The following is a 27330-nucleotide window of genomic DNA, read 5'->3' as shown; positions in this document are numbered from 1 at the left end:
TGCATCACCACTGTCCATCTCCAAAACTTTGACATCAGCCCAAACTGAAATTCTAGATCCATTAAACAGGCTTTAAATCCATTGAATCATAAAGCCCATTCCCCCTTCCCAGACTCTGGCACCCACTGTTCTATTCTGTCTCTATAAATTTGCCTATTTTACCCTCATATAAGTGGAATCACTGTAAAAAATATTGAAAACCAGTAATATATAACCAAAAGGGGAAAAAATAAAGCCAATCATAAGATTCTCCTAGGAATTGTTCAATAAAGCTCTCTTTTGATGCTAAGTTCATCTAGAAAGACACGGCTGAGAAATATTTGTTTTACCTTTTCATCAGAACTTGTGGGGGAAGGCTTTCTCCAGCTTGTGTTTTTATAGTGAAGCAAATTTTCCTGAGGGCTGTAACGGGCTGGAGATTGACATCTCTGAGGATGGAACTGCATGCTTTCTTTATGGTCTGGAAAAAAGGAAATTCACATATAAATATGATTTTGTTTGTGTCTCAGATTGCCTTTCTCCCACGAACTGGAGCTCATCACTCCTTCCTCTGTCTGGGGCAACCTTTTTGGTCTACATGACTGTCATCTCACTTGGGACAGCAATCTCCTCTGGATTGTTCTCTTGCTTTGGCTTTTGCCCCTTTCTCTCTAAGGCATCTGAAGTAATCGTAACAAAATATAATTCTGACTTTGCTATTCTACATGGTAAAAATGCCTCCATGATTTACACTTGAAAGAAAATCCGAATGTTTTACTTCTCACAAGAGGGCCCAGAATAATTCTGTCTATCCGTCCATCCCACTTTGTCTACTCTATTCTGATCGTAATAAATTTTGTCCAGTTTCTTAAATAAGCTGAGCTTGTTCTCAGAAAACATTACTTTTTAAGTTGAAAGAATAACTTTTTGTTTTTATGAAATATCACTTTCTTAACCTAAAAGAATGACTAACAGATAAATTATGGTTATTCAGACTTGGGCAGTTGGCAGATATTTTATTAAAAATGAACAAAGTGAGCCTGTCACTTTATGGAAAACAACTGGCAGTATTTGTTGCCAATTATAAAATTAGATTTTTCTAGTTCAAACTGGAATTTGGAAAAACTTGTATCTACCGCTATTACATAACAGCACACTTTTCTGATGAGGCTGGTGGTGTTACTTGCAAATGTAATTTTTAAAAATATTATAAAATGTCTTAACATCGGAAAGGTCTCAGATCTGTGAATCATTTTCCAAGTGACCAATGTGTGATATTACAAAATCATGCCAGGTTAAAAGATTCTTTAAAGAGCAAGATAGACCAAAGGGCTTTAAAGTAACATAATACAAAAAGTGCATTGAAAAAGTTTAGCTTTCAGGGCAGCCCGGTGGCTCAGCGGTTTAGCGCCGCCTTCAGCCCAGGGCGTGATCTTGGAGACCCAGGATCGAGTCCCACATCAGGCTCCCTGCATGGAGCCAGCTTCTCTCTCCACCTGTGTCTCTGCCCACCCCCCATCTCTCTCTCTCTGTCACTCATGAATAAATAAATAAAATATTAAAAAAAAGGAAAAAGTTTAGCTTTCACATGGAACCTAAATTTTAAGATACTACCACTTGTCAAGTTTTGACATGGTATTTTCTCTTTATACATCAATGAAAATAGCATATTTCCACTGCATTGTCATTCTCATAAATGCTAATAAAGTATGAAATCAAAACCACAAGGAAGGAGTGAAGTGTTAGGAAAAATATGAAGCAAAGATATTTGTAAATACATTTGTAATTTATTTTTTTATTTTTTATTTTTTAAATTTTTATTTATTTATGATAGTCACACACAGAGAGAGAGAGAGAGAGAGAGAGAGAGAGAGAGGCAGGGACACAGGCAGAGGGAGAAGCAGGCTCCATGCACCGGGAGCCCAACGTGGGATTGGATCCCGGGTCTTCAGGATCGCACCCTGGGCCAAAGGCAGGCGCCAAACCGCTGCGCCACCCAGGGATCCCTACATTTGTAATTTAAGGCAAGGATTAACTCTATAAAAAATCATAAAGCCTTGAGAGTATGAAAACAATATGAAAGTAGAATACTAGACAGTAATAACATAATGTGGAAGAAAGGTGATTAGTATGAAGGCAGAATTATAAGCTATATATATAGTCTTAATTCAGCCTAAAAAAATATAACTGATGTTACAGTCCTAGTTAGTAGCTGAACAAGAACTTTGAAAGAGTGGATACTTTTGACAGTATACTTTGAAACAAAATACTAATAGCAAATATTTACATGCCAGTTACTATAGCATTTAGTTTATTATATGTTTTTTATTCTGCTTGTCATCAAAAAGCTGAATTTTTCTCTAAGTTTACTAAGAATAACAGAATACTTCTGAAAAATATTTTACATTATGTTTTAATGGTTCCAAGGATTGTGGCTTTTAATGTGGAGCTTAAGAATGTGTTATAGGAATTACGTACCAAAATGTTTGTTGGAAAATATTTGATCACTTAAAGTTTGAATCACATTCATCATAGTAAGTTAATTTCACCCGCCAATTTAAGACCTTAAAAATAGGAATTATGCTAAAGACATCTCTGATTTTCAAATTTTATAAGTAAAGGAATTTAATTTTCAAATAGTGCAGAATCCATACCATCAGAATTAGAGAATTCTGAGTTTCTTGTAATGCTTGAGAAGACGATATGAACTTCAGATTTCAAACTTCAAGCATGCCTTTATTTAAAATGTTAAAGGTCACCAATGGGTGAATAGAATTGGAATGTATAACTTCCAGGGGGAGAAAGAAAGGGGAATTAAGAGATAAACCCACTATCTGGCAGGAAAAGAAATAGTCAAAAAAGTAGGGCAGAAAGGAGTCACAAAATAATATAAAACTGATCTAAAATATTAGTAATTACAATAAATGTCAAAAGTGTCAACTAAGCATTTAAAAATTAGGTACAGACTGGTTTAAAAATTCTAGTTATGTGCAATAGCATACCTAAATATAATGGCAGAGAGATCACTAGTTGGAGGATGGAGGCTGTATACCAGGCAAATCCGAATGAAGAGAAAGCTAAAAGAGCTATTGAAGTATTTCTAAAAACACTTTAAAAACTTTATTTTAAATTTTAGTAAAGCAGTACACAGAGACATTACTGATATGGCTGTAGCTATCTTTTCAACATGGATCGAAACAGTAAGTGTGTATTTGAGAAAAGAAAATAACCATTATCAACAATGTCTATCACTTGGTTTGTGTAGTTTACATAATAGTGTTCAGTGATTATGAATTTTTCATTGTCTTGTGGCAACTGATTTATTATATTTCCACTCTGAGTGCCTTGCTTGAATATTTAAAAAGTCCTACTTGAAAAGAGCATTTGGAAACAGCTATATGTATTTGGAGTCTATGCAGAGAATGAGTTAAATAGAGCAAAACAACAAACAGAACAACTTTGCTGTGCCGATTTCCCCTGAACGTCCTTCGGATCTTAATTTAATGAGTGAATGAAATTCTGAGCGTATGTTTAACTGATTTTACTGCAAATATTTAACTGATTTTGTTCTAGAATAATGGCAACTAATCTTTGGAAAGTTTATATAATATATTAAATATATATTGCATATCATATATGTACATGTATATGTATACACGTACACACATATATAAATGTATTTACACATATATATTTTACATAAAACTGCATTTACTTTTATAACTGTATGAAATAGCACTCTCCTACTTGGAGAACACAGGGTCATATTAATGAAGAGATTGACATAGGGTAAATAGAACATTATGGGGGGGACACTGTGTAGGTGGTCAATAAAATTTGAGGCAGGATAGCCTAATAAAAAGGCATGCATTGTAGAATCATATTGATATCCATAATTACTAATATTTCCAAATTCTTCTGTATATAAATCTGTTAATGTAGTGTTTGACCTCTACTGATTACTCAAAAAACACTACTGCTTGTGTTGTTAATATTATAAGAGAAACACAGTTCTAGGCTTTCCTTTTTTAAGCTGTATAGAAGCATTTTATTTTAAGCAGGTATCCATACATATTTATTGGCAAATTTTAATTTACTCTTACATGCAATTTGAAAAGTAATTTTAAGAAAGGGCAATATCTTTTAAAGAATATTTAAAGAAAACATCGGAAAATAAAAATTTAAAACAAAAAAGAACATAGATCATCCACAATCCCAAGCTTAAAGAGTAATGTTGTTATAATTTTGGAGTAGAGCCAAAGCTTTCTGGACCCTCTTCCAATATATCAAAATATTTTTTTGTTGTTCTGGTAACTACTTGCTTAGGTTCTGTGATGCTGTGATGAAGCATATATTTGGTTGTAGTCAGTTTCTAACAGCAGCTCCTAAAACCTTTGGAATTTCATAAGTGATAAGAATGATACAGGTACTTTAATATTTATAATAACCCCCATGCAACCACACCTGGGTTTATGATAATGAGGTGACTTTTGGAAAGTGCCTAAGGATGGGGGATGGTTGACAGGTAAACCAGCCAAGCGACTGGAGGGTTGAAATTTTTAGTAGGAGAGCGGGAGAGGGGCTGGAGGTTGAATCAGTCACCAACAGCCAGTGATTTCATAAATCATGCCTATATAATGAGGCCTCTACAAAACCCCAAAGGATGAGGTTCAGAAAGCTTCTGGATTTGTGAATCAGAACACATCCCCGTGCCATCATACAGGGACACAAATGCCATGAGGACAGAAGCCCCTATGTTCAGGACCTTGCCCTATGAATCCCTTCCATCTGGCTGTGGCTGAGTCATGTTCTTTTATAATAAAATGGTAATCCAGCAAGAAGAATGTTTCTGTGTACTCTGTGAGCCCTTCTGGCAAATTAATTGAATCTAGGGAAGGATACTTTGAAACCTTGTATCTATAGCTGGTTAGTAGAAGCCTAGATGACAACCTGAGCATATGATTGGCATCTGATGTGGGCTGGTGGGGTATAATCTTGTGGGATTGAAACCTTAACTTGCGGGATCTAATGGACTCCATGTAGTGTCAGAATAGAATTGAACTGTAGGTCACCCAGCTGGTGTTGAGAATTGGCTGGTGCTGTGGAACCCCCTACTTTGGAATTGTTGGGTACAGAATTATCAGACTCCTAATAGCCTAGCTTGAACTCATTAATCAGGGAATTGAGCCAAGTCTGCTTATCAAGTAGTAGCTGAACTCAAGAATAAGCATTTCCCAAATTCCTTTCTCATTTGTGGAATAAGGATGATGATATCCACATTGACAGAAGTGTAGATTTCACTAGTCTGCCCAGAGAGTACTGCCTCCCTCAGTTCAGGCACTCAAATTAAAACCAGTAAGCTTTAGAGAGCCCACTAGATTGAAAACCGAGTGTTGGGATTGTGTGGTTTTCTGTGCCCCTAGTTTCTGCCAAGCCCTGGTGATCCAGAAATGAATTTTCACCTAGTAGAATGAATACCTGCTCAGTAAGCTGATGGAGGAACATCACAGCTATGAAAACATTGGTTAGCTGAAGGGAAGACCTGTCTCTGTTCTGTATTCTTAGGGCCCAGCCCAATTCTGTATACAAGCCAGGTGCTTCATGGATGTTTGATAACTGAAAGAGGAATCAGTGGTGTTTGAAGGCTCTGGAAACCTTACCCCTGTCCATTCTGGGCTGCTTCCTTAAGAAACTGTTTCTTAGACATGAGTGGAGAACAGTTTGCCAAACCTCAGTCCTGGTGATATACTCCCAGCCCCAGGATGCTTGACTGGACTCATGTCTGTGGAGGCCATCCACTTCACGAACACTGCTGTTCCGATCTTTAATTGTTCTTCATTTTTCACTTGTGCATAGTTTTGTCTTTCAAGTTAAGACTTTGGGATTCTCTCTAAGATCATTCTACCTCTCCATCCCTGCCGCATATTCTCACAACTCCTGCTCAGCCCCTGGACCATACCCCTGGATGCTCCAAGTCTTTCTATCTTCATCACCTAGATCTGGCCTCCAGGACTACTGTTTCTGCCATTTGATTCTTAGGGATTGAGCCCATACTATTAATCACAGCTCCTTCTGACTGCCTTCCTTTAAAAAAGGAAGTCCTCTCTTGGGAAACTCTTATTAGCAATAAGGCACATCAGAGAAAATAAGCTTGCCAGATTGGTTTTCCAATTTAAGGTCCAGATAGTATAGGGCAGAAGAGGAATAAGGACAAGGTGGAGGTGAGGTAGGAAACTCAATTCTAATGGGTCAGTTGGATAGGGAATCCCTAGAGAAGGTAGGGTATTTATTAAAATGTGTCAGTTGCCTACTATGTGTCACATGATGCTGTGTGCATGCGTGTGTGTGTGTGTGTGTGTGTGTTTAACTCTGTGAATTCATATTATTGTTTGTATTTTATGGATGGAAGAGGGAGAGGATCCAAGAATTAACCTGCTCAGGATGACCCTATTGCAGGGAGAAAGGCTGCATTGGGACTTGGTCAGTAGAGCCCTCAGTCTATTCCACTATATCCCATGGAGTCTGCTTCTTTCAGCCCTAAGCCCTCTTGTGGCTCAGCAGAAAGAGATTGCAGGATTAGACCTGAACACAGAATCTACATAGCATATGGAATGAAGAAAGAAATGCAAAAGAACATGATAGAGTTATTTGAACAAAACAATACTAATAAAAACCTACCAACAGTAATATAACACTATATGCTGCTGTAGGCATCTCTGCAGACAGGTATCCTATGTTCATCTTTACAGTCAGTTGGTAAAAGGAGTCAATTTGATTTCCTTTGTTTGACACACTTATAAAGAATATATCTTATAACCAAAGGATTTGCAAAAATTAAAAAGTTTTTCAGGAACAACTGTTGGAGATGATGGGGAATGAGGAGTACTCATATGCTGTTGGTGACACTACTATGTCTACTTTGGAAGATGCATCGAGTACAATTGAAGAGAGGCATACCCTCCAACCCAGACATTTCACTCTTAGAGAAGTTACCATGTTGTGTACCTGAGAAAACTTCTAAAATGTTGTTCATAACATCGTAATGTTCTTAAGAAGAAAACACTGGAAACTACCTAAGTGATCATATTGAATGGCCGATCAAAAAATTGTGATATTAACATAATGGAATACTATCTTTCAATGAAAATGAGCTAATTGCACCTACATGCATCACTTCAATGATGTTGAGGCTCACAAACCTAAGTCACAGCGCAGGAATGTTGTAGTGTGATGGCTTACCTGTTTGTTTTATAATTCTTACCTGAGGTGCTCTTACCTCTATTTTGTACACTGTGATTCCTCATCATGAATGGTGAGCTAAAGGAAATATTAGAATTGACAGAATGTTGGTGTTTCTTATGGTAGGTGAAATTCCACTCAAAGGCAAGGTCAGTCATAATGGACTAAGTCCCACTTACAAAGCACTTTATATTTTACTGGCTGTGTCACAAGAATTTCTGTTTTGTAAGGTAATAGGAGGCTGGTTCTTTTTCTCTTTTCTTAAGGCAGGCCAACAGATATGGAACAAATTGACCCATACGAGTTCTTCCTATTGTATTTCAATGAGTGCATATCATGATTCTTTGCTCTTGGAAGCCATGAATTCAGACTTGCCTCGTAATTACAAGTCATTATAGAAAATGATAGGTGGTGGGTTGAGGCTAATATTCTATAGAAATTGTTTACTAGTTGAGAAGAGTGAGGCATAGCAAGCAAGAGGAGCACAGAAGTTAGTTTGCTCCTCTATCTTGAAATGTGAGCTAAGTGAGAAAACTGGATTATTATAAGGAAATCCATATAAGGGTTCCTTAAAGAAAAAGGATCATAAAAATAAAATAAAAGACGGGATGCCTAGGTGGCTCAGTTATTGAAGTGTCTGCCTTCGGCTCAGGTCATGATCCTAGGTTCTGGGATGGAGCTCCATGTCAGGCTCCCTGCTCAGTGGGGAGTCTGCTTAGCCCTTTCCCTTTGCCTCTTCTCATGGCTTGTGCTCTCTTTTGCGCTCTCTCTCTCTCTCAAATGAATAAATAAAATCTTTTAAAAATATAATAAAAGACAATAAAAAGAACAATATGCAAGTAAGGGAAGGGGAGGTCGTGCCCCTGATGTGGAGGCCTGGCCATGACAGTGAGAGCTGATATTTATCGGGCACTTGAAACAGGTCTGGCTCTGCTCTTAGCTTCTACTGTAGGATGAGTAATGTTGCCCAAAGACATGGTTTGCTAATGATGACGCTGGGCAGTCTGATTCTGGTGAGCCTCTCCTAATCACGACTCTGTTCTACCAGAAACAGGGTACATTCCTGTAAGTATTTATTGAATAAATAAAAGATAGCATCTTAACTGTGGGCAGGGCACCAGGGAAAGTCAACATCCATGCATTTTCAGAATCAAGCCATTATTGGCAGCATGGGCTACTGAAAAGTGTCTGGGCTTTGAAGCTGGACTTGAGTGGTAAGGAGCTCCGCCTCTTTGGGCCTCGTTTACTCCCTTTGGGGAGTGGGTCAAAACTATTTCCTAAATTCAGTGTCACTTTAAGCTGGGTCTGGTGGCTGAAGAAGGGTTTCCCAAGCAGGGAGAGGATGGAGAGAGGGAAATATGGGGGGAAGTGGTATAGAGAGAGGAATAGCATGTGCCAATGTCCTGCAGTCAGTGACAACAGGGATTGAGACTGTGAGAAAGTGGCATGAACTGAGGTAAAGCCACCGGCCAGCCTGGGATCATGGAGACCTTAGAAGCACTAATTTTGGAGGCCCTGGATATTGTTGTAAGGAAGTCACCACTAATTTGTAGTGAACTTGCTCAGTGAATCAACAGGCCTGAGCCTTTGCTTCCTCAGATCTTCAGCTGGGACAGCAGTTGTCACAATAACCTGATCAGGCAAGTCTTAAATCAGATAATGGCATTTCCAACCTCCAACCCTCTATGAAGTTTTGTTCAAAACTGTAAGTTTGTGTGTGGTAACCTACAAGCAACCAACTGAGAATAATATGAGATGACCAACTTTTCTCCCCAGAACGATTTGCGTCCATTTCAGTAAATCCTGTCTAGTTAACATCCAAGCCTTCAGATCTCCCTGACTTCTCTAACAAGCAATCACTAGTAAATTGCAGGAAGAACAATGCCATTAGCTTTCCCTAACAACTGTGACTCACCCATTTCCCTTGGGCCTCATCATTGGGCTTTCAAAGACCAAAGATTTCCCATTTCTCAGGAAGCCTGGGTGTGTCATTATCCAAGACAACACATGGCCTGACCCCCAGGCTGCCTCCCAACAAGGCATTCCTGGCTCCTTACCTGGCAGTGACAAGGGGGATCTCTGGAATACTTTGAGTTTGTGACAGGTGAATTGATTCAGGCTTCATCTGATAATGAGGAACTGCATAAAGGAGTCATATAATTTGGTCAGATTGTACAAAGAAAATGAGACCTAATGGAACTTCTATAATTTCATCCGTGTGATCTCTGATCAGTAGGAGCGGGGCTGTTTGTGGTCAGCAGAAACTGTGATCTACATATTCCATGACTCCTCTGGCCCCGGGCACAGCTTCTCTCTGAGGCTCTGAAAACTGCTTTGAATAGTGAATATTCAAAAATATGGAGAATAATGAATCTGGAATTCATCATTGAGCTTCCTGAAATGCAGAATATTACATTGGAAGGTATTTGGTACTGGAGGGGGTTGACAGGGAAGGGAACCAAAGTTGAATTCCACATTCAAATGAAAACTTATGTAGGGACATAAATAAAAAAGTGAAACCTGAGAACTCCTCTGGCCAGGGGGCTGCCCAGTGCTTGGTCCATGCTCTCCAGAAGTCTCTCATCTCCTCTGTGACAGGGTTGGAGAGCTCCTAGGATTCTGATGTAGACCAGCCTTTTCTACCTGCTTACCAGCAGGAATACATTTTTCTCAGTTTTTCCCTTTTGATCTCTAAATTTTGAAAAGTTCTGCCAACCATATGAACTGGAGTTATTTAGTAATTACATATGCTACGGGTGTGACCACTATTTCCTTTTCATCATGAATAGATTTTAATCTGGCATTCAAATCACCAAGGGCATATAATCATACTATGATATGAAATGCCATAAAACATTCTTCCAGTTGCTGTTGTATGTAGTAAAGTTAAGGAAGCATATCGACTTCATGTCTTAGTTCTGGTTGTTGCTCTGTGCTCTTGCTCTGTCCAAGGTGGGTCACAGACTGGACACCTTCAATTGAGGGCTATGATTACTTGCAATATGATTGGGGTTGATGCCTGGTCTACTAGTCACCCATCCCATAAAATCATTTCATGTCCTCAGCAGTAACCCTGAGCCTCTGCCCCTCATGAGCGGAGCAACATGACATCTTTGGACTGATAATCATGGAAGTCCAAGGTGACAACATCTGAACATTTTATTAGGATGTTGAGCTTCAGTGTGGAAAAGGACACAGTTTCCTTTAGGTTTTAAAATTATTTAGAATTGCCAGCTGGCTCCCACTTCTCCGACAGGGACACTTGAGAATCAGCAAACCCAGGTGAGGCCCACTCAAGCCTAACTTCTTCAGTATAAAGATGAGCAGACTTGAGATCCACAGAGGCAACACAATGTGTCCAAAACCACAGAGTGAGTTGGTGGCAGCCTCTGAAATCCTAACCCAGTGGTGCTTTGTGGAATTATGCTGTCTGTATTAACTCTGGGCCATGGCTCAGGCCCTTTGGCTTTGACATAATTCATTATTGTAAGCAAATGGTGAATGGTATTTCAAAGGTAGGCATGAACTTACTGCTACTTAGCATCTTGCCAACTACCAAGTGAATGTTGGATTGCATTGCACAATGACACCAACAATGTGTACATGTGTCTATAAGTGTGTGCACTCAAATGAGGGTATATGTCTGTGTGTGCATGGGTGACATCAAAGCTGGGAAGACCAAGAGCTTCTCCTGAGCAGTGCACTGGCCATCCATGTCTTCTAAAGTGGTGCAGGGGCTGGCAGTGGGCCTCCTTCTTTTCAGTTGCCTGTGGCAGAAGCAGGACCTCCAGCTCACCCCCAATTTAAATCACCTTATTTCAACCAGAGGGCTCTTGAGTAGACTGTGGGATCCTGGGCTTGTCTGGATTACATCATCATGCACACACGCAGGTGTTCGTGTATCCCAGGCCCTGAAACAATCCTTTTAAAAAATAACTAGTGCCATAAATCTGGAAATGGAACTCAACCTCATGGTATCAGGTTATGAAAACAAATGTAAACAGCTTACCTCTCTCTGTTCCTAGGACCTGCATTGAATGAACAAAAAAATAGTAATATTGAGTGACTCTTGGTGATAGAGAATTTTACATTAAACCATGTGTTTTGGAGCAAATGGTTAGTAGAATTTGGGCAACATTTTTGTTAGTATAAATTTTTAAAAACCTACAAATAATTCTCCAAAAGACGAAGCAATAATCAAAATGTTATACTCTCTATGTGATGCAACAGGCAAATATGCAGTCTGCTGATGAGGTCATAAGTTACTTTGACTCTTGTGAAAACAACTGAACCATAGCTGTCAACAAGGATTAGGATTGCTTAGGATTGCTCCTATTCTCGTCCCAATAGTTCCTAAAACACCTGAAATCTGGACCAAGTTCCATGCACAAATATGACCAGTATATCATTACCTATAGTGTCAAGCCCTGGAAACAATCTACATGCCCATCTAAGTGAGAATGGATAAGTAAATATTGGTGCTATACTGACTTATTGGAGTATTACAAATGCATTCCAAGTATTTATGTAGAGTATGAAATAGCATTATGCTACAAGCATGTCTCAATGTTACATGAAAAGTTCAGGCTGCAAACTGGACTTATTCTGTATTTACTTGCAGGTGTGTGTGTGGGGGTATGGGTGGGTGTACTGACCCTGGAGCCCAGGTCTCCTGACTCAATTGGACTTCGCAGACAAGAAACCTTCAGCAACAAATAGCTCAGAGAAGCATTGAATCTCTTGTTTGAAGCTAGCGACAGACAAGCCCCTTTGTTTTGAAGACCTCGGTGTCCCCTTGGGTTCTGGAAAGAGGCCATACTTTCATCATGGACAGCAAATGAGGCAATTCTATAGGCTAAGTAAAAAGGGTCATGAACATTCTATTGAGTGGTTTGGAAGTCTCCCCACTGGGTCTTCCCCAGGACTTTGGACCTGGCAGTTCAAAGTGCCCAATCCGAGGTTATTGTGGAGACAGTCTTGTCCAGGACAATCTCAGGCTTGTTGAAAGAGTTGGGGGAGCAGAGCTAGAAAAATGGCTAAGAAGCCATCTGTCTGGGAGAGCAAGTGTTTTGTTTAATTGCGATCCAGCCCACTTTGTGCTTGAGGGCTCTGAATTTAAAGTGGAATGCAATTAGAAAAGTGGGCGAAGGGACACCTGGGTAGCTCAGCAGCTTGGCCCCTGCCTTCAGCCCAGGGTGTGATCCTGGAGACCTGGGATTGAGTCCTGCATCGGGCTCCCTGCATGGAGCCTGCTTCTCTCTCTATTATTTCTCTGCCTCTCTCTCTGTGTCTCTCATGAATGAATGAATGAAATCTTAAAAAAAAAAAAAAAAAAAAGTGGGGGAAAATCTCTCTAGTTTACCTACTTTACCTTTTTGTTTGGTTATTAAAAAATAAACATATTCAAGCTACAGAGTAATGCCTCATTATGTCCCTCCCTCCATCCCTCTGTCCTTCTTTCTTTCCCTCCTCTTCCCCTCCCCTCCTTTTTCTTCTTTTTTTCTTTCAAGCTACTTTCACTTGGAGGTGTCTCTGTTTCCTGAGGTAGAGAGTCATAGAGTGGGGAGTAGACCTGGACTTTCAGAGGCTGGCTTGGTCTGCTGCTGCTGTGGAGACTCTGACAAGTCTTCCACCTCCTTGAGGCTTCTTCTTCTCTTAGGGTTTTATGAGAATTAAGTGAGACAATGAGTCTCTCTTTGGCAACTATGATGTGCTCTGTGAATTTGAGTTGGGGTGGGCAGCACACCATTTCTGCTGGGAATGGGTTCAGGTTCCCAAGATATAATGTGAGTAAGCACTTCACACCCAAGGATGGCATTTGCCCCATGATATGGGCTTTTGTGGTGGAGAAATGGCCTTGACTCTTGGCCCAGACAAACAATGGGGAAGTGTCTTGGCAAAAGATAAGGAGGAAGAATGTGTTTTCCACTAGGCTGTGTTGTTTAGATGATATCTACTTCTAGAATGCCAACCAAAGACAAAGAAAACAGATTGTCCTGCTTGACCCCTGTTGTCTAAGGCTGACCTCACTACTTCCTTCTTGCTCCTTAGTGATTGGAGGGCTTATTGTCTTTGCAGGCTGACCAATTAGTTTGTGGACTATAGATCATCTTGGGTGGCAGCCATCTGCTATTGGAGACACATCAATTTGACCCACAGGAAGAAAGTGGTGGAGTCTGTGAGCAGCAGAGTGCCACACCTGCCTTTCTCCTTCCTGGTGGCACTTGGAAAATCTAACAGCTCCCAAAAGAGGGGGAACTGGGTGAGGTCCTGATGAGAACCAGGGCAGGTCTTTTCATTCAGGAGTTATGTACCATCCTCCTTGCCATGATTGTCTGATGGATGAAAGGTAGTAAAAGTGTCTTATTGAGTGACAAGTAAGAAATGTGACGTTTGATTTTAGTATTTTCATAAAGCTAAATAAAAGACAGATGGAGAGACAGAACAAAAGAAAGAAAATAAATTAACCTGTCACCTCAATGTAGGAGCATAGTTGACATATTAAGGCAAGAACCAGGTCCCTTAGGAAGCCAGTGGGAATGAGATGAGGTCACTCTGGTTGTATTACCAGGACTTTCCATCAGTTACAGCAGACCCACCACTTCTTAGGGAACTTCCTCATTGGGGGTCAAGGAACTGAATGTGGAGGGGCTCTAAGGCAGCTCCATAGCCCCCGACTTTCATGCCATTTATTGAGCTTCTACTGCTCACTTGGTCATTGATGCATTTGCTTTGACTTACTTTAACTTTTTCATAAACATTTTGCAAAGAAGTATATCTCTATTTTATGGCCGAGAAAACCAAAAGAAGGGTGGATTGTGTGTGTATGTGTGTGTGTGTGCACGCAGGGGAGAGACTTGCCAAAGTTCACAAAGGTGGTATGTGGCACAGCTAGATTCAAACCCAGGTCTGTGTGGGTTTGTATATCAAAATTTTCGTTCTGAGCCATGTTGCCTTTCTTGTGAAGAACAAATGGCAAGGTATAGTACAGTTGCAACACCTTATTTCTATATAACTGAAGACTGGAAGCCTTCCGTGGAAGCCTTATGTCTTCCATGGAAACTGGGATGCTATTCATTGGACCAGGGAACTCTAAGTACTGAATTTACTCAAAATAAAACAGAATAAGACTTGGTCTAAGATCTGGATCTTAACGTGTTTTGGTTCAGTTTTCTCATTTTTAAAGTAGGGATAATAATACATTTTGAGCATAGCTATTATGAAAATTAAGTGTGATAAAGGCTCCGAATCAAATAGTGTCTTGCCCATCACAGACTCTAATGCACAGAAATCCTTCTTTATTTCCGAGGACAAAATTGTCACTTACCTCACTTAAGTCCTTTAAGCTTATTTGCCTGTAAGGAAAAGAAATACGGTGTTACAGTTCATAATGATCAAGATAAAATCACTCTGAGCCCTTAAAAGCCCTTAAAAGCCCTTGACTGCATTTTCATTGCCAAATTAACTGCCCATGGTCCACTGTGATATTCATCACTGTTCTATAAAGCAAAAGCCAGGTTATTTTTTCTCATAATTTTCTAAGCTACTGAAGAAGTTACAAGGCAATATGAAAGATGGTGACAGAAAGGACGTGAATAAACTAGCTTTTCATTTTCAGAGAATTTAAATAACGTCATCTTTTCTCCTTATATTTAGTTTTCTGTGTTGGATTCATTAGCACAGTCAGATCTGCTACTATTACCTTGATTGCAAACCGTTAGTGTTTTGCTTTGAGGAAGTGTGATGAGTCCTATGTATGAAATTGTAGGGTATGGTGGGATCCCAGGAAGCCATGTGTCAGAGGAGGGAGGCTTCCATGAGAGGGTTTGAGACAAACCATGGAATGAATGATGAGACAAGAACTCAACACGCAGTGCGGTAATGTGAGGTCCTGGGCAGGTCTCAGAAGAACTGGCAAGCCTTTCATGGATATTGACAATTTAGTCAGTTTGCCCCTCTGAGCCTCATCTTTTTCATCTGTGGACTGGCCACAAAGCCATTCATCTTGGGGGGTTATTGTGAGGATTGCTAGAGATAAGGATGACAATGTGGGGCACTCCGTGAGCACTGCTGTTGGAATGTGGTCAAAGTCAGATAAGGAGTGATGAAAAGTGTGGGGGTTGTGGGCACATTCTATCTGCCTGGGTCTGCTGGTGGGAAACTGGCCCTGAGGGAATGTGGGGAGGTTGAGGCAGCAACACCAGCCTCAGATGGAGACTGTTGATCTAGCGTGATGGAGATGAGCCCCAGAGCACACAGTGCTCGGATCATGTATCCTGCTCTGAGACCACCAAGCAGCAGGCAGTTGGACCAAGGGCCATATTTTGTAACCAGTTCATCAGCCCATCAGAATTGGTACATCGGTACCAACTGGTACTCCCTGTCTCCCCCTTTCAATGAGGCAAATTAGACGATAAAGAGATATGACTAGAGGTAATAAAGTAGAACAAACACCCATAGTATTAATTATTTGGGTTAAATTGAGGCTAATTTCTGTTTTTAATGTTTAAGAGATCTGGCATTTTAGGACTACTGACCAATTGGCCATGTGGCTTCAATTTAAATTGTGCAATTGATTTTAGACTTGTGATTTTAAGTTACAAGAGTTAAGCTATGTTTGACTCCACTTATAAAGAATTTGAACTGTTTGAGGGAACTTGAATTTTTCTAGATATATATATTTACCTTATAAGATTTATAAAATTTTTAAAATTTTGCTTGTTAGGGTTTAAAGTTAGATATATAAAGGTATTTCAAATGCTTAAGGAGGTTTAGCTGAATTTATAAATAAGTCTTGCTGTCTAGATTCCTTAACCTACCTAGTGTGACAGAGTGTCCTTCCGCTGAGATAAAATTGCTCAATTTATAAATACAGCAATATACTTTATTGATGGAAATTTGAGGCTTTAGGAAAGCTAGGCTTTGGAAGTGGTAACATTAAAAAACTGGATTTTTAAGTTAAGAACCCAAGTCATTATAGGAGGGTTTTCTGTGCACAGCAATGTCTTTGGGCATGGAAATGCCTATGTTGACAAGATTCTACAAGTTAGTTGCTCCCTTTACCTATAAAATGAAGGCATCAGGCTTTGGTGGTGGTTGGAGGGGCGGGGGTCCTCTTAAATGACATTTATGAAGATCGAGAGACCTGCACAATCACAAAATGGCAGAGCAGGGTGGGCACTTGGCTCCTCACTGCATCGCATTGCTTCTCTGAGAGCATCTTTCATCTCGTGTCAGTTGTCCTGTGTTCTGTTTTGGAGATGGCCAGCCTATAAGCCATGGTCACTGCCTACATAGCATGAATAAGCTTCCCCTCCATCCTTTTCTCTGCATAATCGGTGCTCATTGTGTATTTGAGGATAATCCACTTTACTATAAAAATAGCCATTTTTGAGTGTCCCTTAGATTTTGCTTAGTTTTAAATAAACTGGGTTTGAATCCTTGCTCTGTCATCTGTGAGCTCCCTCATCCTCAAGAAGTAAAGCCCTTCTCTGAAGCTTGATTTTCCCACCTGTAAAATGGGTAAACCCACACAGAAATGAGGAGGGTTGATTAAGGTGCTCATGAAATAATATACATGAAAGCTATTTGGAAGAAAATAACACCTTCTGTCCTCAGAACACCTTTAACAGTCATATTTTCTTTTAAATAAAACTTTTGCTCCAACATAATTATGGGTCTCGTGCTCCTGTAAGAAGTAATGCAGAGAGATCTTGTGTGCATCTCACCCAGTTTCCTCCAATGGCAACATCTTGCAAAACTATAATGATAATAATTAAATTCATGCTCTCAAATCCATAGTTCCCATCCATAAGTTCCTGTTCCCGTACAAATTTGTGTATCTTCATGGTAATCCAGGCTTCCTTTCTATTAAAGGACTGTAGTTTCTCAATATCTCCATAGATTCTTTTGTTTGCACTTCCTACATCATCAGAATGTACAGTTTTGTCCTTGAAATTGTGAACTGATGCGGTGCCAGCTTTGCTGGTTCAAAGGGAAAACTGTAGTTAGGCGAACAGGTGTTTTGTGGTTAAATATCAGGTACCTTCTTTAAATTACATTCTGGCTGAATCCTGCACAGAGGGGTTGGAGTTTGCTAAAGCTGCAGGGAGACGTCTCAACTCATGACCTCTGCGTCCCCCGCAGTAAACTGGGGGTTGTGATACAGCTCTCTGCACAGTGTGGTTGGGGGACTACATGAGGTAAAGCATCCACAAGACCCCAGAGTTGGGTCCATTGTGTAACAAGCACTCAGAAAAGTTCCATTCCTCTGACAATTATTCAGGATGCTTTTATTTGGTGCATGTGCCATGGTATTAAAATTACAATGGCTACATCGTGGGAAAGTTATTCCCTTTTTAATCTCTTTCTAATTATGTCAAAGAGAGAGTTTCAATACAGAGGTTACTTTATCCAAATACTGCTCTTGCATTTTAGTTGTCGTCTCTTTTAAGAGACAGAAAATGCCCCAGGCTCAAAATTTTGGTCTGAAATTGGCTGTGTTGTAGTGACGGTAATGATGTTTCCCTTTTAAATAAATTTACTTACCTTAAAGAAAATTTGCTGAGCAAAAAATAATTAAGTACATGGATAGGATAAAAATCATAATAATGGTCCATGAAGGGAATGCCCCACAAACATTCCCCAGACTTCAAAGTCCTCTTCTAATTTTCAGTCGTCAATGAAGGATTTAAGTTGCATGTTCATTAACAGAAGTGCTTCTATTCAGCAATGGTTTGGTGAAGCCAAGACCTGGCTTTCAAATGGAGACTGGCCGAGCCCGGGGAGACAAATGGATGCAGAAATAGCCAGAGCCACATTCACTGTCAGGGGAGCAGAGGCCATTGTATAGGGCTACAGCTGTCAGCTGCCTTCCGTGGCTGCTGTGGACTGCTACCTGTCAATCACTGCCTCCCCTGAGGGAGGGCCATCCATCCCCCAGAGCCTAAGGAGCAGCTGGTAGGAGGGGAGTGGGCCCTAGTCTTCCTGAATGGGCTGAAGCAGCTTAGCTCTCCAGTGTCCCTTCTGTTTTCAGAGACAGTGAACCTAGCCACAGCCTCCTGTGGTTGTTGACAGTCAACATGTGTGTCATTAGTAATGGCCATCTGACTACCAATATGGTGCCCAACTCAGAATGAATTTGGAAGCTCTCCTCTTATAGCAAAACTCTTTCTCATTCAGGGTGACATTCCTGATGTCTCACACAAGCTCTGTATTTTTTTTTTTTTTGATCCCTCAGGGGTCCTACACCAATCCTATAACTTTGATCAAGTCACCTAACTTCTGTGAATCTTAGTGACCCTATGTACCCAAAGGTTAGGGAAGTGATTTTTACCGGGCACCTTCTATCAGCCAGCCACCAAGCCTTTGAAAACCATTCTTTAGAGGACTCCTGGAAGGATACAGTGAGGTGGGATGTAATGACCCTCTGGAGAGGTTTATGGTAAAGAGACCCAGCCAGGTTCTCGTCACTTCTAAAAGTGATTAAACAAATTTAATTATGGCTGCAGAAACCCCAGTGATGCAAAATGGAGATTTGTAAAGATTCCAACACGATGGCGTTGGCTGCATAATAAGCTGTAGTGATCCAGACTGCAGAGGAACTCATTTACACCTCAAGTGAGCATTATTTTAGACACTGGAAGCTTGAGCATATGTAGGGAAGGCCTAAGGCCCGTCAAAGCTTTGCAGATAGATTCCTAGAACCTGGTTCCCTCTGGGTCCTTAGCCCTGCCTGCGCATCAGCTTCACCCTGGAGAGCTTTAAAAAACAGTGACGGCTCCTTCTCATCTCTATGAGTGATTGAAGCAGGTAATGGGGGATAGTACTTTTTAAAAAGCTTTCCTGATTATTTTAATGTAAAGCCAGGATGAGGAACATTGCACTAGAATATATAGCCTGTATTTCAAGAGAAAAATAGGGTTATAGGTGCCTGATTCTGTCGGGTACATATGGGAGATGATGTTCAGGTGTTTTTCTTTCTTTCCTGTGCAGTGACAGATATTATCCTAGGCACCCTAGAGAAATCACTGCAACTCTGTCACAGGGGGATGGCTATGCTGTTTTCACAAATAAGGAAACTCAGAACTGTCGTAAGAGCTTTATGAGCTGATACAGCCAGAAGTGGCTCAGCTGGGATCCAAGCCCAGTTCTGCTGGGTCCCAACACCTGTTCTTTCCAGCACGAAGAAACAGAAGGAAGAGAAAATTCTCTTTTTCTCCACACTGAAGAACCTCATGAGCTCTAATATTTTGTTCATCCTGTGTTGTATCTTCTTACTTCTCTGAATTTTGACCAGTTCTGAACATGTTAGACTCTTTGGTCAGTAGTCTCTGGGAGTGATACATTTTACATTTCCAATACTGATGACACCACTTCACGGGGTTGACGGTCTACTGTTGGCTGTTGTCTTTCACACTTTGAAACTAGAAATCAAAACAGAGCACATTTGGTGACTCCCGGTCTGGCTAGGACCCTCTGGAAATTGCAGAAGGAATTACAGATTTATCAAAAGTGTACTGTGTGCCAGGCACTGTGCTAGGAACTACTCACGCTGAAATAAGTCAGTGCCTCCTTTTGGGGTGAAACAGACAGTCTTGCATCCAAATAATTATACGGGGTCGGGGGTGGGAAAGCCAGCAACAGGAAATGGCTCCAGGTAATGGGAGCCACAACTATATGCTGGACAAGCAGCGTTGAACACTTGGCATGATTAAGCTTGTGTAATTCTCACATTAGTCCATGAGCTAGGTGGTAGGTATTACTGCAATCCTCCCTTTACCACTGAAAAAGGCCAGAGCTGGGTGAAGGTGAGTAATTTGCTCTAAAGGATTTTCTCAACCTCTGCACTATTGACCTTTTAGGGCCCATTATTCTTTGTTGTGGGCCTGTTCCATACACTGTAGGGTGTTTAGTGGTGTCCCTGGCCTGTACCCACGAGATGCCAGGAGCATTCCTGCCATTGACATGTCACAAAAAAATTTGTCTCTGGACACTGCTAATTTCCCTTGAGGGCCAAGTCACCTCCAGCTGAGAACTGCTGCCCCAAATGTGCCCATTCAGAAGAAGGAGCACCTAAATTTTAGCTGGGGCATTTGGAATCGACACCTGAGCGCTTGTATCCCTCCCCACACTGTGAGGCCAGTGGAGAAGCCGGCAGAGGAGGTGAGATTGCACGGGGGAGAGCGGGAGGTGTGTTTGCGTGGGGCTGCAAAGGATGAACAGATGAAGAGACATTCGCCCGAAAAAGAAGGGGGAAATGGCATTTTAGGCTCTTCCACGTTCCCATCAGAACCTGACTGGGTTTTCCACAGAAGCTCAAAATATGCCTGATATTTTCAATTTCTGGATCTTTGAAAAAATGCTTACTAATTAATGCCTTGGCTCCAATCTGCTGATTCAAGATTGCAGTAGGAAAGTGTCATTCACTCCATGCAGGAGCAAAGAGAAATGCTAACTTCTGTTCTGCCTTCTAAAATAAGGCAGTTTTGGAAATTCAAACTCTGTTGGAGGGGAGGAGGGGAAGCCCATTCACATTTGTTACATGTCGTGATTGTTGCTGGCTGCCAGATGCCCCACATGTTTGGGAGTGGGGCTCTGTCGTCAGCTCTTCATGCCAGAGTGTTGGCTTTTTAATTATTTGCCAAAAACATTATTGTCAAACCCGTTATTGACAAATGGGTTTTCACGCGTGATAATATTCCTGCAGCCTGGGTGGTGAGAAGCTGGGGGTCGGAATTGGTCTGCTGATAGCCTGAACACCCTTTCGGTTTTTACATAAAAAGTCCTGATTCCTTTCTGGCACTTACCATTTTCTTCAATAATGAATTCGGGTTTCAAGTGAGCCTTTGTTTCAGTAACTCATTTTATTACAAAGAAGGTGGATTTTCTGTTAAAGAATCGAAGTGCAGGTTTCTAAGACTATGTTCGCTCCAGGCATGGTCAGCCCCTCCGAGCACAGTAGGGAGCCTGTTTCCAGAGATGGTTGGTTGTCCTCCTTGCCCTCCCATACCCACCAGCGACAACACCAAACCTGTCACCTGGGCCCTTTCTGGACTTCAGGAAAGCTGAGCCTCTGAGGGGGGGGTGACCAGCTGCTCTCTGGCTGGGGTGGCAAGGGCTGGTATTTCTTTGGAAGAGTGACGGGTGGCCTGTGGAAAGAGTCACAGTGAGAGTCTGAGAAGGTTGGCTGTGCAGGTGGTTCCTCAGCCAGCCCTGCCTTCCGTGTCCCCAGCTTTGGGTGGGAAGTTAGTTTTGGGGTGCTGGCTGCTTTAAAGGGCAATCTGATCATTTTCAGGTAGCTTTGATGATCAGAACACTCTAAAGTCACTCCCAATGAGCCTAAAACTCCCTCCCCACAACATGCTCTTTGGTCTGGTTCTGTTTTCCAAAGGATATGATGTCATCCTCTGCAGGGCATCACAGATTGCTCAACATGCCGCCTGTCTGGGTTTGAGGACGACTGGAAGATGTGAGCTCTTTAAACGCCCCAAAGAAATAGGAAAATGTTTAAAAGTCAATGAGCGTCTCACTCACCCATTTATTCTGCTGTTCACTCATTTATAAAGTATATCAGGCACTATTGGTGGAGGCTGGAGATGCAGAGAGCAAAAACAGTTCGTTTTTGCTTCCCTCCAGGGTGTCAGAGAGAAGCCATAAGGTACACTCAGAAGTGAGGGTGCTACTCTCTGTGACAGAGGTCCTCTCGGGGCCCAAGTAGGACAGCAGAGTGACCGACTCATCCAGAGCCTGTGAAGTCCAGGCTGTGGCTCTTCCCTTCATGTGTATGCACGATAGAATAATAGTAGTATTTCTATGTATATTATATGGAAAAATACATGTGCATATATAAATGTATACCTATACCTTGTAAGTTCCTTTAAGGCATTTCCTAAGTGCTGGTATCATCTGGGGGGGGGGGCTTCTTTCTTTCTTTTCTTTTTTTTTTTTTTTAAAGATTTTATTTATTTATTTATTCATGAGAGGCAGAGACATAGGGAGATGGAGAAGCAGGCTCTCTGCGGGGAGCCTGATGTGAGATGCGATCTTAGGACCCTTGGATCATGACCTGAGCCAAAGGCAGATGTTCAACTGCTGAGCCATCAGGTGCCCCATCTGGAAGGTTTCTAGGAGGGAAGCAACGGGAAAGGATAGAGGAGCAGTGCCCACATCACGAACAGATGAGTGAAGGTACAAAGAGTGGCTAGTTGGGTGTGAGTGAGTGGGAATGTCGTTGAGTAAAGGCTTGTCCACTCTTGTTCACTGGCCAGCTCATACTAGTTTTTCCACATCAACTGCTTGTGTTTTTCTTTTTTAAATTCTGGAGCTTTTCAGATTCTGGAAATCATCATTTAAGTGCATAGCAAAATAAAATTTCTATTTTAAGTGTCTTACCGAGGAGGTGGTAGAGGAGTCTGCAAAAGGAAATGAGAATCAGAAATTAAATGTATTGTTCTCTGAGCAGAACTAACAGTTCACAGTTTGAGGGTTTACAAATAGAAATGACAAATGCCAACCAAACTTCTAGGATATATTTTTCAAGTGATATCTAAGCCTTTGCATTGTCCACATTCCCATGCTTCTAAAATAAAGAGTGGGTGGCAAACACATTTTAATGACTTCTCTTACCTTACTTCCTTTTGTGGGTCTGTCTCCTGAAACATAAGAGGAAAAGCAGTGAGTTTATGGAAAATGTCATCAAACTAGTTTTACATATGTTTGAGTGGAAATTATTCCCCATTTGAATAATCTTGATGAAAATGTCAGTTAAAGTTTGCTGAGATCTTATTAGGTATCCAGGACCTAATATTACTAGTTCTGGGATCTCATTTAATCCTCACCTTTGTTCTGGAAGTGAAGAGTGAGGCATGGGGAAGTTACCCTCCAGACACCCCGTAAATGGTAGAATGAAGACTTCATAGCATGTGGTAGGACTCCCAAGGTCTGCCTCTTGGCCACTAATTCTTACTTATAATTAACATTCTTCTATATTTATATAGTTACCTCATTATTTCAGATTCCTGCCAAACACCTTCACTGGACATTTCTGAGCAGAGGAAGAGAGATAGCATCACCGAATTTTCTAGATGGAAGGGTTTTCTAAGACTCTAAAACCCAACTTTTATATTAGACGAAAGTAAGGACAAACTAGGTAGGACAATTGCTCAAGACCACCCAACCCTAGAAGGGTGTGAATGAAGGCCAGGAGGGCTTTTCCTGACATCCAGGTAGTTTTAGTTCCACAATCCAATTCAACTCAAAGGTAATCATTAGGCTGCAACTCTGAGCTAATTAGCACAGAACCAGGCGCTAGGGGACAAAGACAATACTGCCCTTCCCTCAAAGGATTTACACTTGTTGGGTTCACAGGCCAAGGTCTGGGGTCTGGGGACACAATTGTGACGGGAAGACACTGTCCCTGTTGCCACCAGGCTTGTACCTAAGAGCGTAGATGTGCATTGGAAACACTACAAAATCTTTCAGAATTTCAGAGAGAAGGTCATGATATTAAAGGGACACACGAGAGATTTAGGTTAGTGGGGGATGTCAGAAAAAACCTCCTATGAAAGCAGATGTGCTGTTGTAAATGTTTTATAAGGTTGTGGGAGGAGCCAATGGGAAAACGTGGCCCCTGTTGTGGATGACTTCACCCTTGGCTGATTGCTGGCTTCGCTGAGCTTCATTTCCTGTGTGTGAGGCAGTGAGGCCAAACTGGCTCAGGGGGTGTTAACCATCCTCTGAAGGGCACCCTGGACTCCCCCAGGGCTCCCTGAGGGGCCGAGAGGGCTAGGGGACTGGTTTCTGGCTCATCGTCCCATGTCACAGGGGGCTCCACCTCAATCTGCTTCCAGATTTCTTTTGGGGGAAACGTCCAGCTGGCCCAGAACAACACAGCACATACTTGTCTGGGTGATTTGGAGGGCTCTTCCAGGTCTGAAGTAATTACTCAATGGAGGAAAATTACCATACTTCGTATTTTATTTTTGTTTTTGGAAGACACTTTTAAAATAGATAAACTGGATTTTTTCTGCATAAATTCAAACACTAATGGCAAACAGGAATCGTAGATGTTCTTGGCATCGTAAAAACAAAATAGGATCCGGGATGGATTTCAACAACGGCAGCAGTCTAGTTAATGTTAGATCTTTGGCTCTTTCAGTGGTATTTCCAAAAAGCTAGACTACATGATACCCTCTTAAGGCAGCAAGTCAAAAGTGTAAGATGCACTTCGTCTCGCTTTGTTTGCATTGGCTTCACCCTCAGAGCTCCCCAGTGGACTGCCTCGCTGCTCATATTGATGCCTTTCCCTGCAAAGCTATAGATGTCAGCTTTTGGAGAGGCCTTTCTTCATAGCTACCACTATATCTATGGGGGATCAATTCAATTACTGGAAAAAAATTCAATAAAAAGACTGAGTATCTGGGACTCAGTAGGAATATTCCATTTATCGTTTCAGAGATCTCTATCCTGTTTGCCTCAGTGACTGAGCTCAGGAAAGGATATCTATCTTCCTTTAATTCATTGACTTATTATTGAGCACATAGTATATGTCAGGCATGGATTCATTTTTAATATATTTATTAATGGAGGTGGTGGAGAATATAACGCTTAAACAGAAGTTGTTATTCCCATGTAACTTACATTTCAGTGACAGGAGATAGAAAACAAATACAAGTATACAATGACAATGACAGGTGATGACAAATGCTCCAAAGAAAAATGCTACAGAATGAGGGAGAAAGTAGGACCATGAAGACTTCTCCATCTGTCATGCAAGAGAAAAGGGGGAGCGGGTTGGCTGTTTTATAGGCAGATCCCAGAAAGTCTTTCTGGTTAAGTGATGAAAACAGAGGCCCAAGAAAAGTAAGGGAGCCCATCACATGATTGTGAGGGCAGGCGTTTCCCGACAGAGGGAACAGCAAGTGCAAAGGCCCTGAGGTGAGATGAACAAGAAGGAGGTGCGGCTTGAGTGAGTGGTGGTTGTGGAGGTAGGAGAGTGCCTAGATCACCTGCCATCTTATAGGCTATGGTAGGAGCTTTGTCTTTTGGGTACAGTGTTCATGTGTCCTGTGTCTTCATTATAATTTCACATTTTCTGTGGCATCACTTAGTTTTGCCCCCTCACTTAAAAAATCTTGTATATGATATCAGCGACAGCAGCAGAGATTTTGGTTCTATCCGATATGTGTATTAGTAATCATTGGTGCTGTCAAGCTTCACTTGTGCATTGCTTAGATAACTGAAATCCTACAGATTAGCAGGTAAGCGTGAATTTCAGGAATTCTACAAGTGAGAAAACTGGATCAAATAGGCAACGTACCATGTCATCATCAATTCATAAAATCCAACCAGCTTGGTTTTGGGAGGGGGGGTTGCTTAATAAAGTCATAATAGCTCGGGTATTTGGGATAATAGAAGAAGATGAAATATATGGAGTAGAGTTTTTGGAATTTGAATCTTGATTCTGTACCTACTACGGGCAAGAGCATAGCAAGTTCTCAATAAATATTTGTGAAATAAGCAAAAGGATTGAGGGATGGCTGAGTTTTCTCATCTGGAAAAGTGAGAAATAGATACTCACACTCCACTGGAATCTGTGTGTGGGATACATGGGTTAGTGCTTCAGGTATGTGGCCTGTAACTCACAGCCAGTTACTAGCATTATTGTGCAATGGAAAATTAGAGGGGGAATGGCAATCTACTCTCCTTGTGAAGCACACAGATAATCTCAAATGCTAGGAAAACTCCCTATCTGTGACATAAGAAGACACACGCACGGTTTTTCTGTGTGGTCCTTTCCTTCTTGAAATTCAATCAAGTGGGTTTCAGGAGGAGGAGGAGGCTGGCGTGCTCGCCATCTGGTGGCCATCTGTGTAATTAGCACCATCTGCCCACAGAGTGTCCTCATTTGCTCTTGGTCCTGCCACAAGATTGATTCCACTTCCGCCGCAAAATTTATTGCTGCTTCGGAGGTAACGTGGTGAGGTGAGCGCAGCGCGGCTGTAGAACTGATGCACTGGGTTTGACTGTTACCTCTGTAGCTTCTTAGGGAGAAATCGTGAAGAAATTGTCCACCTTGCAGGGTTCTGCGAAGTTAAAGCAAAGCATCCTGGAGAAGAAAGGATCACAAGGCCTATTTGTGGTCTTTGTTTTGCTTTGTTTGCAATGCGGTTGTGAAACACAGCCATTACTGAAAAATAAATGATTTCACGTACACGTTCAGTTCTATCAGAGACCGCCAAACTGTCTTCCAAGTGGCTGTGCTCTTTTGCATTCCCACCGGCGATGTGTGAGCACTCCTGTCCATCTGCATCTTCACCAGCATTTGGGGTTGTGGATTCTGTGGGTTTTGGCCATTCTTATAGGTGTGTGGTACTATCTCATGATTGTTTGAATTCGTCTCCCCCTGGTGATTGATGTATGATGTGGAGTATCCTTCCATAGGCTTATTTGCTATCTGTATATCTTCTTTGGTGATGTGTCTGTTGAGGTCTTTGGCCCATTTTTTAATTGGACTGTTTCTTTTTTTTTTATTGTTGAGCTTTATGAGCTCTTTGTATATTTTGGACAACAGTCCTTTATCAGACGTGTCTTTTGCAGATATTCTCCACAGGGCTGTGATTTGTCTTCTTCTCTTGACATTGTCTTTCCCAGAGCAGAAGTTTGTAATTTTCAGGAAGTCCAGCTCATCGATGATTTGTCTCATGGGTCGTGCCTTTGGTGTTGTTGGCTAGAAAGGTATCACCATGCTCAAGGTCATCGAGGTTTTCTCCTGTGTTATCTTCTAGTTTTATAGTTTCAATTTTTAATTTAGGTCTCCGATCCATTTTGAGTTAATCTTTGTAAAGGAGTAAGGCCTGTGTTTAGATTAATTCCTTTTTCTTTCTTTCTCTCTTTCTCTCTCTCTTCTTTCTTTCTTCCTTCCTTCCTTCCTTCCTTCCTTCCTTCCTTCCTTCCTTCCTTCCTTCCTTCCTTCCTTCCTTCCTTCCTTCCTTCCTTCCTTCTTTCCTTTCTTTCTCTTTCTTCTTTCTTTCCTTCTCCTTCCTTTTTTTTGCAAGAGGATGTCCAGTTGTTCCAGCACTGTTTGCTGGAAGGACAGTCTTTGCTCCATCG

General features: G+C 41.4%; 1 protein-coding gene across 4 annotated transcripts in view; it reads right to left on the bottom strand.

Moving 5' to 3' along the window:
* Nucleotides 1-27330, bottom strand: part of CLNK (cytokine dependent hematopoietic cell linker) — a 201857-nt gene that overhangs the window by 17731 nt on the left and 156796 nt on the right. For all 4 annotated transcript variants that reach the window (XM_038533378.1, XM_038533381.1, XM_038533380.1 and 1 more), the window contains 8 exons: nt 22846-22871; nt 22612-22631; nt 21258-21368; nt 14546-14573; nt 11228-11246; nt 9276-9357; nt 7256-7296; nt 330-460 (listed from right to left, as the gene is read on the bottom strand). In XM_038533378.1, the coding sequence (XP_038389306.1) occupies nt 330-460; nt 7256-7296; nt 9276-9357; nt 11228-11246; nt 14546-14573; nt 21258-21368; nt 22612-22631; nt 22846-22871 (458 nt within the window). The remainder of the gene's footprint in view (nt 1-329; nt 461-7255; nt 7297-9275; nt 9358-11227; nt 11247-14545; nt 14574-21257; nt 21369-22611; nt 22632-22845; nt 22872-27330) is intronic.

This window comes from Canis lupus, chromosome 3 (assembly GCF_011100685.1).
Source record: "Canis lupus familiaris isolate Mischka breed German Shepherd chromosome 3, alternate assembly UU_Cfam_GSD_1.0, whole genome shotgun sequence".
In the NCBI taxonomy this organism is placed as follows: Eukaryota; Metazoa; Chordata; class Mammalia; order Carnivora; family Canidae; genus Canis; species Canis lupus.
The sequence above is the reverse complement of the archived record's forward strand: the minus strand, read 5'-3'. Positions and strand labels throughout refer to the sequence as shown.